This window comes from Thalassophryne amazonica, chromosome 23, assembly GCF_902500255.1.
Source record: "Thalassophryne amazonica chromosome 23, fThaAma1.1, whole genome shotgun sequence".
In the NCBI taxonomy this organism is placed as follows: domain Eukaryota; kingdom Metazoa; phylum Chordata; class Actinopteri; order Batrachoidiformes; family Batrachoididae; genus Thalassophryne; species Thalassophryne amazonica.
Genome location: NC_047125.1, coordinates 12,958,245 through 12,976,752, shown reverse-complemented (window position 1 = coordinate 12,976,752; position 18,508 = coordinate 12,958,245). Strand labels below are relative to the sequence as shown.

The 18,508-nt window shown below is 46.4% G+C and overlaps 1 protein-coding gene across 2 annotated transcripts in view; it reads right to left on the bottom strand.

Moving 5' to 3' along the window:
* The window catches only part of ntn5 (netrin 5), a 37,280-nt gene that overhangs the window by 10,067 nt on the left and 8,705 nt on the right, over positions 1-18,508 (bottom strand). For both annotated transcript variants that reach the window (XM_034164517.1, XM_034164516.1), the window contains exons 2-4: positions 17,033-18,414; positions 16,021-16,209; positions 2,796-2,945 (exon numbers count right to left, since the gene is read on the bottom strand). In XM_034164517.1, coding sequence (XP_034020408.1) covers positions 2,796-2,945; positions 16,021-16,209; positions 17,033-18,404 — 1,711 coding nt within the window. In that variant the 5' untranslated portion in view covers positions 18,405-18,414. The remainder of the gene's footprint in view (positions 1-2,795; positions 2,946-16,020; positions 16,210-17,032; positions 18,415-18,508) is intronic.

The window sequence follows — 18,508 nt, the reverse complement described above, 5'->3', positions numbered from 1 at the left end:
CCAGTTTCATAATGCGTGGAACACATGTTTTCACTCTTGGGAACATTTTAAAACAATAAATCAATTCCTGAAACAAATGTTTCATATACGGATCCAAAAATTTCAGAGCAATGGATGACTTCATGAAGCAACTGCTTAATTTAGTGTTCTGGGGGTTTCAAAAGTAAGTCACTTAATGCAACAAGTGTGTGATTTTGTGTTCAAAGCACTTCAAAATAATGAATTGTTTTTAGGAAGCAAGTTTTCCAAGCATGTCAAAACAATGAATCATTTTCAGAAGCAAGTGTTTCATGTGGTGCCTGGAGCATTTTGGAACTTTAAATCATTGTCTGAAACCCCCAATGGAAACACCTGATTAATCTATGATTTGAAGATTGATGCACTGTGAAACAAAAACTTCACTTACGTCAAAGCTTTATTTCTGGAATAGCTATGTGCAAAACATATTGGAAACTGTTTAAAACTTAAATCTGCCACCTATGCACCCCTAATATTTCTTAGCTATACGTGGAATTGTTCATATGCTTGCTTTAAAAAAAAAAAATCCACTTGACTATGCTAATCAGTGAAAGCTAAGCTAACATGAAGTGATGACTTCTTGTTTATCACCCTCACAAATTAATAAGCTATTTTTGATATAGAATTTCAAGCAAACTGTTATGGATAAGACGCGGAGTGAGGAGCGGTCCAGTATCTGACTGAACCCAGCATGAAATAATCAGAAGCAGTTCCAAAAAGAAAACATTTATTTTTCTCCCCTTTGTGCTATACATAAAATACTAATTAATTAAAGTTCTGGTGAGGTGAAAAGGCGGCGCGCTCTCTCAGCGTCTCAACAGTCGGAGTCCGAACGTTCAGGACTCAGGAGTTCCGCCACCACCCCCCCAGGTGACTTTTTCCCAGAACTGTACTCTGCGAAGGAGGAACAGAGATGAGATTATTCAACACTATTACTACAAAATATTGTTTGCAGGCAAACTTATCAGCTACACGTTTAGGTCTGAATTCCAACTTAATTCAAGGAGGCTGCTGCTCACAGCTAGTGGAGGATCATTAATCCGCACGCCACTGCCGTGAGGAGCACGCCAAACACTTTCCACCAATAATTACTTATAGCTGCGTATAAGACGCCAATTTACATTCACGGATAAACTTTTCAGAATATTCACCTCTGCCGTGTGCTGACAACGTTTGTCTCTCACCCTCGTCCTACTTCACAGGCGCGATGTCAGACTCTGAAACGGCCCTCAGCGTCCCCACACGGTCGTCACAAGGTCGTATTCTCCGGCAATCTTATCCAACTCACTGCTGGTTTAAATGTAGTTCTTCATCACTACATTGGTACCAGCTGGAAGTCCTCAGATCTGCACGTGAACATCACAGGTGTCGTGGATTGTCCTGATAGAGAGCCGCATGAGAATGCAACAGGTGCAGCCAATCATCGTAACAGAGGAGAGAGACTCTTCTGCAGCACATTTTCCTCAGAGAACAGCCCCAAATCACCTGGGAAGGAAAATAAACACAAAACAACCCAACCTTGTCCAGCCAAACCTGCCCAACACACAACACAAACATCACAACAAATTATAGTGATATGTACAGTACGTATTTTTATAGTAAATCACCAAAGTAGCAATGTTTAAGTAGTGTTAGCTAACCTACAACGGTACTGTCAGATTTTATAGCTTCACAGTGCTGCTGTTTACATTTTTTATTTTGAAGAGTAACTGCTTGAGACATTTGAACACTGCTTCGTATGGTTTTTATTTCTTAATTATTGACGGAATTGGATTACGAGCAATATGTAACACTTGAAATGTACTGTAAGGGTCGGGGGAGGTAAAAGATGCTATACATAGCCTGAGATAGTCTGGCAGCAAAAACAAACAAGGTTTTCTTTCACTCCCTCCTCTCCCTTGGAGAGTTATGAGTCTGAAATCTTTGACAGGGGCCTTATGAGTCATACAACAGGTGTGAAAGTTGCTGCATCCAGCTCCTTATGTCACCTGATTGCAGCTCAGACACAGTGTAGTTGTCGGCACTCACGCGATTACGCGGGGAAATACATGTGGATTAGCGCTCCGGGTGGCGTCCTAGCCAGGTGCAGCGTGGCGGCGCGAGATGACGTCCACTTGATCTAGTGCTGATCCACAATCGTTTCGAGATGACGTTTCCCCGCGAGGGTCGGCTCGCGTTAGCGTAGCTATGGGAACCATCCAGAGGGACAGCGGACCACAGCGGCTCCTTTTATGCCGAGTTATGATTTGATAAAGGCTTAAAGCGCTTGATAAGTTTAATCCACGGGGCTTCAAGCAAACGAGGTTGAGGGATAAATGTGAGGCTACTTTATTATGACTGACATCAAACTATTAACTGTCTGAAGGAGAGGCAGATCAAAAGCAACAACTTATATAAGGTGGTATTTTCAAATGGGATTATTGTAGTGTTGGTTTGACAGCAGGATTACTCAAGATAATAAACAGATGACCTTGACGTAAAAAAAAAAAAAAAAAGACAATAGTATCCATATCCTTTTTAACTTTGTCTGAGGTTAATGTCAACTCTTTAAATATAAACATTTTAAAGTGAGCCCATTTACACGTTAAGCAATAAAATGTGAAAATTTCATCCCATTTATCCCACATTTACTGCCCCCTACAGGCTGTATAAAGACACTAACATGACAACCCTTACTGGTTCTTGAAGGCATCCAGTGCGAGTTCAGGTCTGCTTGTTGTTCTTTTCACAACAAAAAGACATTTGTAAGTGTGTGTAATGTGACGTGGTGGACTTACGTATGCAGGGTCGTACAGTCGAACGACCCTGTTTGTACCCGGGTGCACAGCGGTTACACCTGAGTCCAATTACTCCTTCTCGACATAGACACTGACCGGATGTCTGGTTACACCAGTGACCCACCGCTCCCAAAGGATGACACTGACATGCTGGAGAAGAAGAGGAGAAGATTAGATTAAAAACAAACCATGTAATAGTTTAGAAAATTTGTCAGATATCCAAGAGAATTATTATTATGGGCAGGCCTAGACTGTTGTAAGAATATAGACTAAAAGAAATTACAAATTACATTTTTTAAAATCATTAAAAAAATTTTTTTTTTTTTTACTATTTAGAAATTTTGGCTTTTGTTCTCTTAAAGAAACCTGTTTTTGATGACTCATCCCGTAATTTCATACAATCACGTGATTAGCTAAAGCACCCGGTAGTTTATATCACTACATGTAGCAGTTCACAGAGAAAATATTTAGTTTTACATTTGAATTAACAGAAATCATTATTATTATTCATCATGATGCTGTTTATGCTCCAAATTGTGTGAATTTGTTCATATGGATGGGACTAGCCAGAGTTATAGTGTGCGATAACACTAGCAGCTAATGCTACTACATGGCGTCCAGTTACTTCACCCTCAAAGTGTTCAATCATGGATTCAGACATTGAAGCGACATACAAATTAACATCTGCAAATACATTACAGAAGCTTAACGGGTGTTGTCATTCTGACTTAAGGACACAGATAATTTTTTTTTTATGGTAACCGATATCAAAGTATTGTTGCATTTGTGTGTCAGAAGACAAAAAAGTGAAAAGATTTTTTGAATGTTATCTGTGAAGTGCACCTCAAGTTACTGCCACTAATTCATGAACTATGAGTACTGGAATATTTATAACAATGTCACACTTTTCCTCTTTGTGCTAAAATCCATTGCCCATAGACTTTTTTTTAGCCCAAAGTGAATTACAGATGATTAAAACAATCATGTTAGACATGTGATATTTATGATATGTCATTTTCAGAGGCATGGCAAAACCAACAAAATAACTTTTGAGGTGACTTGCTTGCCTCTACTGGTGGTTGGCTCTCACTGCGGTATTGTATCACTTCCTGTTCTGGAGCACAGCGGTGTTTTGCTGTATCTGTTAGCTGTTTAATCTGCGCAGTTAGATTGATCTAGTTACCTAGATAACGATTTGTTTCACAGTGTAATCTTCACGTGCCTTAACTAAAGCACTCCCTCTGCTGAATCACCTCTAAATTATTTACACATTATTCACTTTATGTGTTTTTAGGAAACCGCTAGCTTAGCGCAGCTACTAGCTCTTAGCCGGTTTAGCATGGCGGCTTCTCCTGTCTCTCCCGCACTTTTCTGCTCTGGGTGTGAAATGTTTAGTTATTCCTCGGCCTCCTTTAGCAGTAATGGTACTTGTAATAAGTGTAGCTTATTCGTAGCTTTGGAGGCCAGGCTGGGCGAATTGGAGACTCGGCTCCGCACCGTGGAAAATTCTACAGCTAGCCAGGCCCCTGTAGTCGGTGCGGACCAAGGTAGCTTAGCCACCGTTAGTTTCCCTCTGGCAGATCCCGAGCAGCCGGGAAAGCAGGCCTGTTGTGTGGGCCGCTGAAGAGGAGGTACTGCTGGCCCACCACCACCAGAGGGCGCCCTGTCTGGAGTGCGGGCTCCAGGCACCAGAGGGCGCTGCCGCCTCACAGGAGCAGCCAGGGTGACAGCTGTCACTTATCGCCTACGACAGCTGTCACCAATCATCTGATCAGCAGGGGTATATCAGCAGGACGACATCTCCACCTCTTTGCCGAGATATCGCTCTACCTAGAAGGTACCGTACTCAGCCGACTGTGTTCTTTGACATTAACCCTTTGTTACTTTTGTGCATTAAATAGCAGACATTCTTCCAACGAGAGGTGGAGGTGGTTTTCCCGCCATACGGGTTGCTGGGTGCAAACGCACCCACATTTAACTGTTTTTGTTCCTCGCCAGCAGTACCAGATCCGACACGCAGAGGCAGTGGCCACCTGGGAGTTCGGGACTTGGCGGCTCCAGTATTCCCGGGGTTCGGTGGTGGAGGAAATCATGTGGTTCCGGTTCTGCTTTGGACAGACGTCTCTTATCTTCGAGCCTGCCCATGTGACACATTTTTGTGAATTGACTTCTTTGTCTATTGTTGTAATCCGTTGTGTTTGTTGTGCTTATTCACAACAGTAAAGTGTTGTTATTTGACTTCCTCCATTGTCCGTTCATTTGCGCCCCCTGTTGTGGGTCCGTGTTCCTACACTTTCACAACAGGATATCTCGGCCAACGTTATGGACCCGGAGGGTCATCAACCGGCTGTTGAACGGCCAATGGAAGAGCAGGGCGCACAGGCGTCTGCAGGAGGAATGATCGGTGAGTTGCAGCGAATCCTCACCGCTTTTACGGCTCGGTTGGATCTAATGACCGAGCAGAACGTCCTCCTTAACCGCAGGGTGGAGGCTCTCGCCGCGCAGGTGGAAGCGCGCCCTCAGGGCGCTGCTGCGGCTCCCCCTCCTGTCGATCCTATGCGCAACAGTGACGTTCCACAGGTCGTTCAACGACCCCTCCCACCTTCCCCTGAAGCATACATAAGCCCTCCAGAGCCGTACGGGGGTTGTGTAGAGACATGCGCGGACTTTCTTATGCAGTGTTCGCTCGTCTTCGCACAACGTCCCGTCATGTACGCGACTGATGCTAGTAAGATAGCTTATGTGATTAATCTGCTTCGCGGCGAGGCACGCGCTTGGGCTACAGCGCTCTGGGAGCAAAATTCACGGCTCCTTCTGACATATGATGGGTTTGTGAGGGAGCTCAGAACAGTGTTCGATCACCCAAATAGAGGAGAGACCGCTTCAGCCGTGCTGCTGTCAATGAGACAGGGGCGCCGGAGCGCAGCTGCTTATGCAGTCGACTTCCGCATTGCGGCTGCAAGGTCCGGCTGGAATAGCACTGCCCTCCGTGCCGCCTTCGTAAACGGACTGTCGTTGGTCCTGAAGGAGCACCTGGTGGCCAAGGACGAACCGCGGGATTTAGACGGGCTTATTGATCTCGTTATACGATTAGACAATCGGTTAGAAGAACGCCGTCGGGAACGAGACGAAGGGCGTGGCCGGGCACGCGCCGTCCCTCTCCCTTCCGGTTCCGACCGAGTTCCGCCCTCCCCACGCTCCACGGCCTCTACGCTCCGTGTGGTTACAGCTCCCCCTGCTGACGAAGCTATGGACATGAGCAGGGCCACATTTAGGCCACCAGATAGACAGAGGAGGCTGGTCCGTGGAGCGTGCTTTGTTTGTGGCTCAATAGAGCATCAAGTGAGGAACTGCCCCTAGCGGTTAAACACCAACGCCCGCCCCTAGAAACTGGGTTAGGGGTGGGCCAAAACATTCATGTGGGACATACCCATATTGCCACACGACTCCCAGTTACAATCCTTTATGAGGATTTAACCCTGAAGGACCCAGCACTGGTGGACACGGGCTCTGAAGGGAATCTGCTAGACAGCAGATGGGCCAGGGAGGCAGGGCTCCCTCTGGTGGCGCTTACCTCGCCTGTGCAGGTGCGGGCACTAGATGGCTCCCTACTCCCTCTAATCACACATAAGACACCACCAGTAACTCTGGTGGTGTCAGGAAACCACCGGGAGGAGATCGAGTTTTTTGTGACTCCTGCCACCTCCCGTGTGATTCTCGGGTTCCCGTGGATGTTAAAACACAATCCCCGGATCGATTGGCCATCCGGGGTAGTGGTTCAGTGGAGCGAGACCTGCCATCAGGTATGTTTAGGTTCCTCGGTTCCTCCCGGTTCCCAGGCTAAGGAGGAGGTCAGAGTCCCGCCCAATCTTGGGACGGTGCCGGTGGAGTACCATGACATTGTGGATGTGTTCAGTAAGGATCTGGCGCTCACCCTTCCCCCGCACCATCCGTACGATTGTGCCATTGATTTGGTTCCAGGCGTTGAGTTCCCGTCCAGCAGGCTGTACAACCTCTCACGACCTGAGCGCGAATCAATGGAGACCTACATCCGGGACTCTTTAGCCGCCGGGTTGATCCAGAATTCCACCTCCCCGATGGGTGCAGGTTTCTTTTTTGTGGGTAAAAAAGACGGCGGACTTCGTCCATGCATTGATTATAGGGGGCTGAACGAAATCACGGTTCGTAATCGATACCCGTTGCCCTTGCTGGATTCAGTGTTCACGCCCCTGCATGGAGCCCAGATATTCACTAAGCTAGATCTTAGAAATGCGTATCACCTGGTTCGGATCCGGAAGGGAGACGAGAGGAAGACGGCATTTAACAGGTCACTTTGAGTACCTTAGGTCACTTTGAGTACCTGGTCATGCCGTTCGGCCTCACAAACGCCCCCGCGACGTTCCAAGCATTAGTTAATGATGTCTTGCGGGATTTCCTGCACCGATTCGTCTTCGTATATCTAGACGATATACTCATCTTTTCTCCGGATCCTGAGACTCATGTCCGGCATGTACGTCAGATCCTGCAGCGGTTGTTGGAGAACCGGCTGTTTGTGAAGGGCGAGAAGTGTGAGTTTCACCGCACCTCTTTGTCCTTCCTGGGGTTTATCATCTCCCCCAACTCCGTCACTCCTGATCCGGCCAAGGTTGCGGCGGTGAGAGACTGGCCCCAACCCACCAGCCGTAGGAAGCTGCAACAGTTCCTCGGCTTTGCGAATTTTTACAGGAGGTTTATTAAGGGCTACAGTCAGGTAGTTAGCCCCCTGACAGCCCTGACCTCACCAAAAGTTCCCTTCACCTGGTCGGATCGGTGCGATGCCGCGTTCAAGGAGTTGAAACGGCGCTTCTCGTCTACACCTGTTCTGGTGCAGCCCGATCCTAGTCGTCAGTTTGTGGTTGAGGTGGATGCCTCGGACTCAGGGATAGGAGCCGTGCTATCCCAGAGCGGAAAGGCCGATAAGGTCCTTCACCCGTGTGCCTATTTTTCCCGCAGGTTGACCCCGGCCGAACGGAACTATGATGTCGGCAATCGAGAACTCCTTGCGGTGAAAGAGGCTCTTGAAGAGTGGAGACATCTGTTGGAGGGAACATCCGTGCCATTCACGGTTTTCACTGACCACCGGAACCTGGAGTATATCAGGACCGCCAAGCGGCTGAACCCCAGGCAAGCCCGCTGGTCACTGTTCTTCGGCCATTTTGACTTCCGGATCACCTACCGTCCCGGGACCAAAAACCAGAGATCGGATGCCTTGTCCCGGGTACATGAAGACGAAGTCAAAACGGAGTTGTCGGATCCACCGGAACCTATCATCCCGGAGTCCGCTATCGTGGCCACCCTCACCTGGGACGTAGAGAAAACCGTCCGGGAGGCCCTGGCACGGAGCCCGGATCCCGGAACTGGGCCGAAGAACAAGCTTTACGTCCCACCAGAGGCCAGGGCTGCAGTCCTGGACTTCTGTCATGGCTCCAAGTTCTCCTGTCATCCAGGGGTGCGTAGGACCGTGGCAGTTGTCCGGCAGCGCTTCTGGTGGGCGTCCCTGGAGGCCGACGTCCGGGATTATATCCAGGCCTGCACCACCTGCGCCAGGGGCAAGGCTGACCACCACAGGGCATCGGGACTGCTCCAGCCGCTGCCTGTGCCTCATCGCCCCTGGTCCCACATCGGCCTGGATTTTGTCACGGGCCTCCCGCCGTCCCAGGGCAACACCACCATCCTCACGATAGTGGACCGATTCTCCAAGGCGGCCCACTTCGTGGCCCTCCCGAAGCTTCCGACTGCCCAGGAGACAGCGGACCTCCTGGTCCACCACGTCGTCCAGCTGCATGGGATTCCAACAGACATCGTCTCCGATCGCGGTCCCCAGTTCTCCTCGCAAGTCTGGAGGAGCTTCTGCCGGGAACTGGGGGCCACGGTGAGTCTCTCGTCCGGGTATCATCCTCAGACCAACGGGCAAGCAGAACGGGTCAATCAGGAGGTGGAACAGGCCCTGCGCTGCGTGACGGCCGCGCACCCGGCGGCCTGGAGTACCCATTTGGCCTGGATCGAGTATGCCCATAACAGCCAGGTGTCTTCAGCCACCGGCCTCTCCCCTTTTGAGGTGTGTCTGGGGTATCAGCCCCCGTTGTTTCCGGTGGTTGAGGGAGAGGTCGGTGTGCCCTCGGTCCAGGCCCACCTGCGGAAGTGCCGTCGGGTGTGGCGCGCCGCCCGTTCTGCTTTGCTAAAGGCCCGGACGAGGGCAAAAGCCCATGCAGACCGTCGGCGGACCCCGGCCCCTGCGTATCGGCCAGGGCAGGAGGTGTGGTTGTCCACAAAGGACATTCCCCTGAAAGTGGACTCCCCCAAACTACAGGACCATTACATCGGTCCCTTCAAAATCCTTAACGTCATCAGTCCAGCCGCAGTGAGGCTTCAGCTTCCGGCCTCACTGCGGATCCATCCTGTTTTCCATGTGTCCCGGATAAAGCCGCATCACACCTCACCCCTCTGTACTCCGGGTCCGGCGCCGCCTCCTGCCCGGATCATCGATGGCGAGCCGGCTTGGACTGTGCGCCGGCATTTGGATGTCCGTAGGATGGGCCGGGGCTTCCAGTATTTGGTGGACTGGGAGGGGTACGGACCCGAAGAACGCTCCTGGGTGAAGAGGAGCTTCATCCTGGACCCGGACCTCCTGGCCGTCTACCGCCGCCACCCGGACAAGCCTGGTCGGGCGCCAGGAGGCGCCCGTTGAGGGGGGGTCCTGTTGTGTGGGCCGCTGAAGAGGAGGTACTGCTGGCCCACCACCACCAGAGGGCGCCCTGTCTGGAGTGCGGGCTCCAGGCACCAGAGGGCGCTGCCGCCTCACAGGAGCAGCCGGGGTGACAGCTGTCACTTATCGCCTACGACAGCTGTCACCAATCATCTGATCAGCAGGGGTATATCAGCAGGACGACATCTCCACCTCTTTGCCGAGATATCGCTCTACCTAGAAGGTACCGTACTCAGCCGACTGTGTTCTTTGACATTAACCCTTTGTTACTTTTGTGCATTAAATAGCAGACATTCTTCCAACGAGAGGTGGAGGTGGTTTTCCCGCCATACGGGTTGCTGGGTGCAAACGCACCCACATTTAACTGTTTTTGTTCCTCGCCAGCAGTACCAGATCCGACACGCAGAGGCAGTGGCCACCTGGGAGTTCGGGACTTGGCGGCTCCAGTATTCCCTGGGTTCGGTGGTGGAGGAAATCGTGTGGTTCCGGTTCTGCTTTGGACAGACGTCTCTTATCTTCGAGCCTGCCCACGTGACACATTTTTGTGAATTGACTTCTTTGTCTATTGTTGTAATCCGTTGTCTTTGTTGTGCTTATTCACAACAGTAAAGTGTTGTTATTTGACTTCCTCCATTGTCCGTTCATTTGCGCCCCCTGTTGTGGGTCTGTGTTCCTACACTTTCACAACAAGGCCGACTAGATGACTGTGAGGAGGAAGAGTAGTTCTAAACAGAAGCCCCGTGTACACCGCCAACCCGTTCACATTTCTAACCGTTTTTCCCCACTCGGCGACACACCCACCGAGGATCAAACTCTGGTTATTGGCGACTCTGTTTTGAGAAATGTGAAGTTAGTGACACCAGCAACCATAGTCAATTGTCTTCCGGGGGCCAGAGCAGGCGACATTGAAGGAAATTTGAAACTGCTGGCTAAGGCTAAGCGTAAATTTGATAAGATTGTAATTCACGTCGGCAGTAATGACACCCGGTTACGCCAATCGGAGGTCACTAAAATTAACATTGAATCAGTGTGTAACTTTGCAAAAACAACGTCGGACTATGTAGTTTTCTCTGGGCCCCTCCCCAGTCGGACCGGGAGTGACATGTTTAGCCGCATGTTCTCCCTGAATTGCTGTCTGTCTGAGTGGTGTCCAAAAAATGAGGTGGGCTTCATAGATAATTGGCAAAGCTTCTGGGGAAAACCTGGTGTAGTTAGGAGAGACGGCATCCATCCCACTTTGGATGGAGCAGCTCTCATTTCTAGAAATCTGGCCAATTTTCTTAAATCCTCCAAACCGTGACTATCCAGGGTTGGGACCAGGAAGCAGAGTTGTAGTCTTACACACCTCTCTGCATCTTCTCTCCCCCTGCCATCCTCTCATTACCCCATCCCCGTAGAGACGGTGCCTGCTCCCAGACCAACAATAACCAGCAAAAATCTATTTAAGCATAAAAATTCAAAAAGAAAAAGTAATATAGCACCTTCAACTGCACCACAGACTAAAACAGTTAAATGTGTTCTATTAAACATTAGGTCTCTCTCTTCTAAGTCTCTGTTAGTAAATGATATAATAATTGATCAACATATTGATTTATTCTGCCTTACAGAAACCTGGTTACAACAGGATGAATATGTTAGTTTAAATGAGTCAACACCCCCGAGTCACACTAACTGCCAGAACGCTCGTAGCACGGGCCGAGGCGGAGGATTAGCAGCAATCTTCCATTCCAGCTTATTAATTAATCAAAAACCCAGACAGAGCTTTAATTAATTTGAAAGCTTGACTCTTAGTCTTGTCCATCCAAATTGGAAGTCCCAAAAACCAGCTTTATTTGTTATTATCTATCGTCCTCCTGGTCGTTACTGTGAGTTTCTCTGTGAATTTTCAGACCTTTTGTCTGACTTAGTGCTTAGCTCAGATAAGATAATTATAGTGGGCGATTTTAACATCCACACAGATGCTGAGAATGACAGCCTCAACACTGCATTTAATCTATTATTAGACTCAACTGGCTTTGCTCAAAATGTAAATGAGTCCACCCACCACTTTAATCATATCTTAGATCTTGTTGTGACTTATGGTATGGAAATTGAAGACTTAACAGTATTCCCTGAAAACTGCCTTCTGTCTGATCATTTCTTAATAACATTTACATTTACTCTGATGGACTACCCAGCAGTGGGGAATAAGTTTCATTACACTACAAGTCTTTCAGAAAGCGCTGTAATTAGGTTTAAGGATATGATTCCTTCTTTATGTTCTCTAATGCCATATACCAACACAGTGCAGAGTAGCTACCTAAACTCTGTAAGTGAGATAGAGTATCTCGTCAATAGTTTTACATCCTCATTGAAGACAACTTTGGATGCTGTAGCTCCTCTGAAAAAGAGAGCTTTAAATCAGAAGTGCCTGACTCCGTGGTATAATTCACAAACTCGCAGCTTAAAGCAGATAACCCGTAAGTTGGAGAGGAAATGGCGTCTCACTAATTTAGAAGATCTTCACTTAGCCTGGAAAAGGAGTCTGTTGCTCTATAAAAAAGCCCTCCGTAAAGCTAGGACATCTTACTACTCATCACTAATTGAAGAAAATAAGAACAACCCCAGGTTTCTTTTCAGCACTGTAGCCAGGCTGACAAAGAGTCAGAGCTCTATTGAGCCAAGTATTCCTTTAACTTTAACTAGTAATGACTTCATGACTTTCTTTGCTAATAAAATTTTAACTATTAGAGAAAAAATTACTCATAACCATCCCAAAGACGTATCGTTATCTTTGGCTGCTTTCAGTGATGCCGGTATTTGGTTAGACTCTTTCTCTCAGATTGTTTTGTCTGAGTTATTTTCATTAGTTACTTCATCCAAACCATCAACATGTCTATTAGACCCCATTCCTACCAGGCTGCTCAAGGAAGCCCTACCATTATTTAATGCTTCGATCTTAAATATGATCAATCTATCTTTATTAGTTGGCTATGTACCACAGGCTTTTAAGGTGGCAGTAATTAAACCATTACTTAAAAAGCCATCACTTGACCCAGCTATGTTAGGTAATTATAGGCCAATCTCCAAACTTCCTTTTCTCTCAAAAATTCTTGAAAGGGTAGTTGTAAAACAGCTAACTGATCATCTGCAGAGGAATGGTCTATTTGAAGAGTTTCAGTCAGGTTTTAGAATTCATCATAGTACAGAAACAGCATTAGTGAAGGTTACAAATGATCTTCTTATGGCCTCAGACAGTGGACTCATCTCTGTGCTTGTTCTGTTAGACCTCAGTGCTGCTTTTGATACTGTTGACCATAAAATTTTATTACAGAGATTAGAGCATGCCATAGGTATTAAAGGCACTGCACTGCGGTGGTCTGAATCATATTTATCTAATAGATTACAATTTGTTCATGTAAATGGGGAATCTTCTTCACAGACTAAGGTTAATTATGGAGTTCCACAAGGTTCTGTGCTAGGACCAATTTTATTCACTTTATACATGCTTCCCTTAGGCAGTATTATTAGACGGCATTGCTTAAATTTTCATTGTTATGCAGATGATACCCAGCTTTATCTATCCATGAAGCCAGAGGACACACACCAATTAGCTAAACTGCAGGATTGTCTTACAGACATAAAGACATGGATGACCTCTAATTTCCTGCTTTTAAACTCAGATAAAACTGAAGTTATTGTACTTGGCCCCACAAATCTTAGAAACATGGTGTCTAACCAGATCCTTACTCTGGATGGCATTACCCTGACCTCTAGTAATACTGTGAGAAATCTTGGAGTCATTTTTGATCAGGATATGTCATTCAAAGCGCATATTAAACAAATATGTAGGACTGCTTTTTTGCATTTACGCAATATCTCTAAAATTAGAAAGGTCTTGTCTCAGAGTAATGCTGAAAAACTAATTCATGCATTTATTTCCTCTAGGCTGGACTATTGTAATTCATTATTATCAGGTTGTCCTAAAAGTTCCCTGAAAAGCCTTCAGTTAATTCAAAATGCTGCAGCTAGAGTACTAACGGGGACTAGAAGGAGAGAGCATATCTCACCCATACTGGCCTCTCTTCATTGGCTTCCAGTTAATTCTAGAATAGAATTTAAAATTCTTCTTCTTACTTATAAGGTTTTGAATAATCAGGTCCCATCTTATCTTAGGGACCTCATAGTACCATATCACCCCAATAGAGCGCTTCGCTCTCAGACTGCAGGCTTACTTGTAGTTCCTAGGGTTTGTAAGAGTAGAATGGGAGGCAGAGCCTTCAGCTTTCAGGCTCCTCTCCTGTGGAACCAGCTCCCAATTCAGATCAGGGAGACAGACACCCTCTCTACTTTTAAGATTAGGCTTAAAACTTTCCTTTTTGCTAAAGCTTATAGTTAGGGCTGGATCAGGTGACCCTGAACCATCCCTTAGTTATGCTGCTATAGACTTAGACTGCTGGGGGTTCCCATGATGCACTGAGTGTTTCTTTCTCTTTTTGCTCTGTATGCACCACTCTGGGGGTCGTTTTGACCATTGGAGTTTTTACATAATTATTGTATGGCCTTGCCTTACAATATAAAGCGCCTTGGGGCAACTGTTTGTTGTGATTTGGCGCTATATAAATAAAATTGATTGATTGATTGACAAGCTCGGGGGAAATGTGCTAGCTAACTAGCTACCATGGACTATTCACTACAATATTAGCTAACCATATCAATTAAGTAAATATAGAAAAAAAAAAAAACAACTTTTCCCTACCACAATAATGACAGCTGCAAATAATTTGAAATCACTTGCAATGTAATGCCGTTTTCATTCAACTGACACTTATTGAAAATGACAAAAAATGAGGAATTGCAATCAAACAACAGTTCAAAGGGGGACTTCCGCATAATAGTAAATGGTCGAAAAGAAAAGTCGTACATGTTAAGTGTGAGTTAGGCATGTTAGGGTTGTGAGAGATCTTAGGACAGGAAGTACTCTTGGAAGAGCTGGGTTTTTCAGTTTTACTTGTTAGCCTGTCTGGCTTACAGCCATATAGCTAGCTAATGTGGCGCTGTTGCAACATCTTTATGCTAAAGTCAGGTCCATACATATCATTTTTTGTTGTTGGTTTTTCCCCCTAAGTTTCAGAGGCCCTGTGACTTATATTCAGGTGTGACTTATTTACTGAAAAATTATCAGTTTATTATTCATAATAATTACAGTAAACTATTTATATAGGACGTTCACAGGAATCAAAGCACTAAACAAAATGAACTCCAGTGATGAAAGAATAAATGCCAGTAATAACAAGTACACTTAAACAAGGCACAAAAATATCAAATTAATGAAAATTATAATACTGAAAAAAAGGTGTGTCTTATACTCCAGTGGGAATCTGGAAAATATGACAGTTGGACAATGTGATATTTTTAAAAATTTTTGCATTTGTACACCACTACAATGGAGTAATCAACGTATGGTTTTAGTGTAGCTGTTTAGCTTGAATTCAAGGCGTTTAGCTAAATTATTAACTAAACAATTTAGGATTTACAGCCATTTTTATACACAACCCATAGTTAATTGAGCACTATAAGTGCATATTGTTTTATTTAAAATGCTGTTGCGACGGTGTACAGAGGCAAAATTACAAAAAAAACTCATAACATAAAGACCGTAGCTTAACTAGCTAATATCTAGCTAGTTCAAAAACTAGCCCACTGCGCTATTGGACAAGCATAAACTATATATTCTTTTAATATGTTTATGAGGTAACATTATGCTGCTACCAAGTCTGCAGTTGTAAAGTTTCGATATTGTGTATTTATCGCCACTTTGACCCTATTTCATAAATGTTTTGCATTGCTGAAAACCATTCCTAAAATGTCTGAGTTTACGCCGTCCGGCTTTCTAGTCACTGCTCCATTGCTGAGAAAAGACAGACAGAGCGAGGAAGCTGCACTTTAGCAGCTCTGTTCACAATCCAAAGTAATGTTTAAACAAATCCTTACAGCACGTCCAAACAATCTGACACCACTACGGGTCTCTGAGGGCTAAAACACAGCGTCACTAAATTAAAACTGAGAGATGACACCTGCAGTTTGCTATTGTTTCGTGCATTAAGAGATAAAATGTCATCTTACTTAACGGCGATCTACTATTTTCTCATCGCCGCACATGTATCAAACCTACCACCTAAAGAAAGTGCGGTAACTCCGGGTATATACGGCCTGGTGAGCCGAACTTCCCGGAGGCATACCAGAGTGTGTCTGTCACTTAGGAGACGTGACCAGTCAAAGGTCAGGGGTCACGGCAGATGCCATACAGTGGTAACGATGGGGCTACGAGGGGCCACTCAGTGCAGCTGGTACAGAAAAGATGTTCATTCTCACAATGCAACCACTCCATAAACACTTCTGTACCCTTATAGACAGCGACCTTTTAAAAAAATATCACTTATTAGACAAAAACATCACATTACAATGCCTACGTGCACAGAAATACATGTAGTGACTCACGCTGGCAGGCCTTGCGATGGCTGAGCGCTTTGCTGTGGTCACGGGTGTATCCGTTCTGGCAGTACTGGCAATGGCGTCCGGCCGTGTTGTGGCGACACTTCTGACACACGCCTCCGCTGCGTCGGCCCGACTGCTGGAAGACCGCCATGCTGAACCTGCACTTGTCTGAGTGGCCATTGCATTCGCACGCTGCAGAGACACAAAATAATAAGGGGGGATGGGGGGTGCAAGATAGTGCAACACCTGCACCTTAAAATTCATGCAAATAATTTATTTGTGATTCAGTAATGTTTGGTTCTATGTAGCCTTGAGGTTATCACATTGTTCTTGACTAATCTACAACCCTTCCACCATTTTTAATCCATATAGACTCTAAACTGATTGAGCTAAACATTTATGAGCTTGTGGTTGACTTTGTACCCAAGGTAAAAGGTCAAGTGACCAACAGAAAGGGGATACATGACTGTATATTGGTGTTTAATAGCACCCACGGGTGTATATTTAAGTCTCCATAATAGCCATTCTAAATATCCTCCCGAAGATTGGGGCTCAAATTTGACCTTGACCTTTCACCAGTTTTTCTCAGAATCAACATAATTGGTCTTTGGGTGACCCTCAATCACTCCACCAAGTTTGGTCCAAATCAGATCAAAAAGCTTTGAGTTATTTTGTTCGAACATGACATAAACCCAGGACCAAAAATGATACCGCCACATGTGCAACCGTGTTGTACCAGAGATATGTTGACACAGGGAATCAAAAAATATGATGGGACACTAAAGAGGTAGCTGGCGTTACTTTTACAGAACTCAACCCTTTTATTTCCTGTTAATTACATAATCTTTAAAATGGTAATTTCCTGTCTTAATGTAATTATAAATAAATAGACTGTTTTAAAATACTCATAATGATAAATTAAACAATTTATGAATGTTTCAGTAATCTGAAATGCTTCAAATGGCAGCTGAAACAATCGATGCATTTTTTTTCATAGTAATAAGTTAGGTCTCACCAACACAGGGGTTTGGTTGAGTAGGTGTGGCTCGATGCCAGGGTCTGTCGAAGTAGAAATCCTCACACATGTCACAATCCTGGCCTGCCGTGTGATGCTCACAGACACACACAGCCCGACCACCGTCGTCACGCCGACACCTGGAGGCGTGCCCGTTACATTTGCACCTGCCTCCAACCTGCAGGTCAGAAAGAGCCAAAGGGGCTTGGACTGGAGACGTGAAGGTAAACGTAGAGGACGGGGCCATTTCAAGATCCCGGGAGCTTTGTCTCATGTTGAGGTTATTGTTCCTTCTCTTCCTCAGTTCCCGTCCTTTGTTGCTCCTACTCCAACCCTCTACTGTCCAATTGCAGCCTGCCTTTGGGCAAGGCAGCCAGTGATTGCTGTCCTTCTTGTGGCCACGCCCCCTGCCTTTCCTGCCTCTTTTTGAAGAAGACAACACGTCTGTGCTGAAACCCTCCCTGCCTTCCATGCTCGTCACATTATGTCCGTCTTCCTCTTGATCGGAGCCTTTATAATTATTCTTCCTGCCATGGGGGACTATTTTGTCCCCTTTGTGGCCTGTTCTCCACCTCGGAACCCCAGCTCCTCTGTTATCTCCTACTTGGCGCCCAGTTTCTTCCGTATTTCCTGAGCTCCCCACTTTGGAGTCTTTGGACACCTGGTGGAAAACCACACGTATGTCTGTGGCCGTCACCCAGTCTTGGAGAGTGGGACTGTCGTCAAAGTCAGGAGATGAGGGCCGTCCATCCAGAGTAGAGAAGGCGAGCACCATTCCGCCCCTCTGCTTTTGGAGGGGATGAGGATCTGAGCAGAGGGGCTCCGTCTCTTGGTGCCGGGTTTGTGCCACTGTCTGGGAAGGAAGACCAAAGTTCTCAAGGCAGTTGCTAGAATAGTGCTGCATCGGCCTCCAGGTTCGCCCGTAGTCCATCGATTTGAAGATGGAGATGGGATCAGAGGTCTCCCCTTGATGGCAGAACTGCAAACTTATATAGGTAATCTCAAAGCGTCGGCCTAGGGGTAGAGTAAGAACCCAATCCCCTGTGCTCACACCTCTACCGTGACCCATCCAGCAGGTCAGATTATGAGGATTGTGGAGGTCAGTCAGGGTGGTGACGTTATTGTCGTAATCCAAACCTTGGCGTGAGTGACTGGCATTGACAGGTATTCCATACGCCGCGTTGATGAACTCCGACAGGCAGTGACGCGGGCGACCATCTATGTGGTAGCAGGGGTCTTGAAGGGAAGTCCAGCTCAGCGGGGTGTGGGAGAAGGAAGGCGTGACGAGGGCCGGAGGGAGCCAGAAGAAGAGTAGGAGGAAAACGGGGTAAAGAAAGGTGGAGGGGGGAAGGGGAAAGGGTAGGACCATCATGTCATCGAGCCTGTGGTTAAGAAAAAAAGAGAAAGAAAGAGAAAAAATGGGAGTAAGACCCTCAAAGAGAAAGGGATTTTATACGGCTCACATTTTGTCAAAAA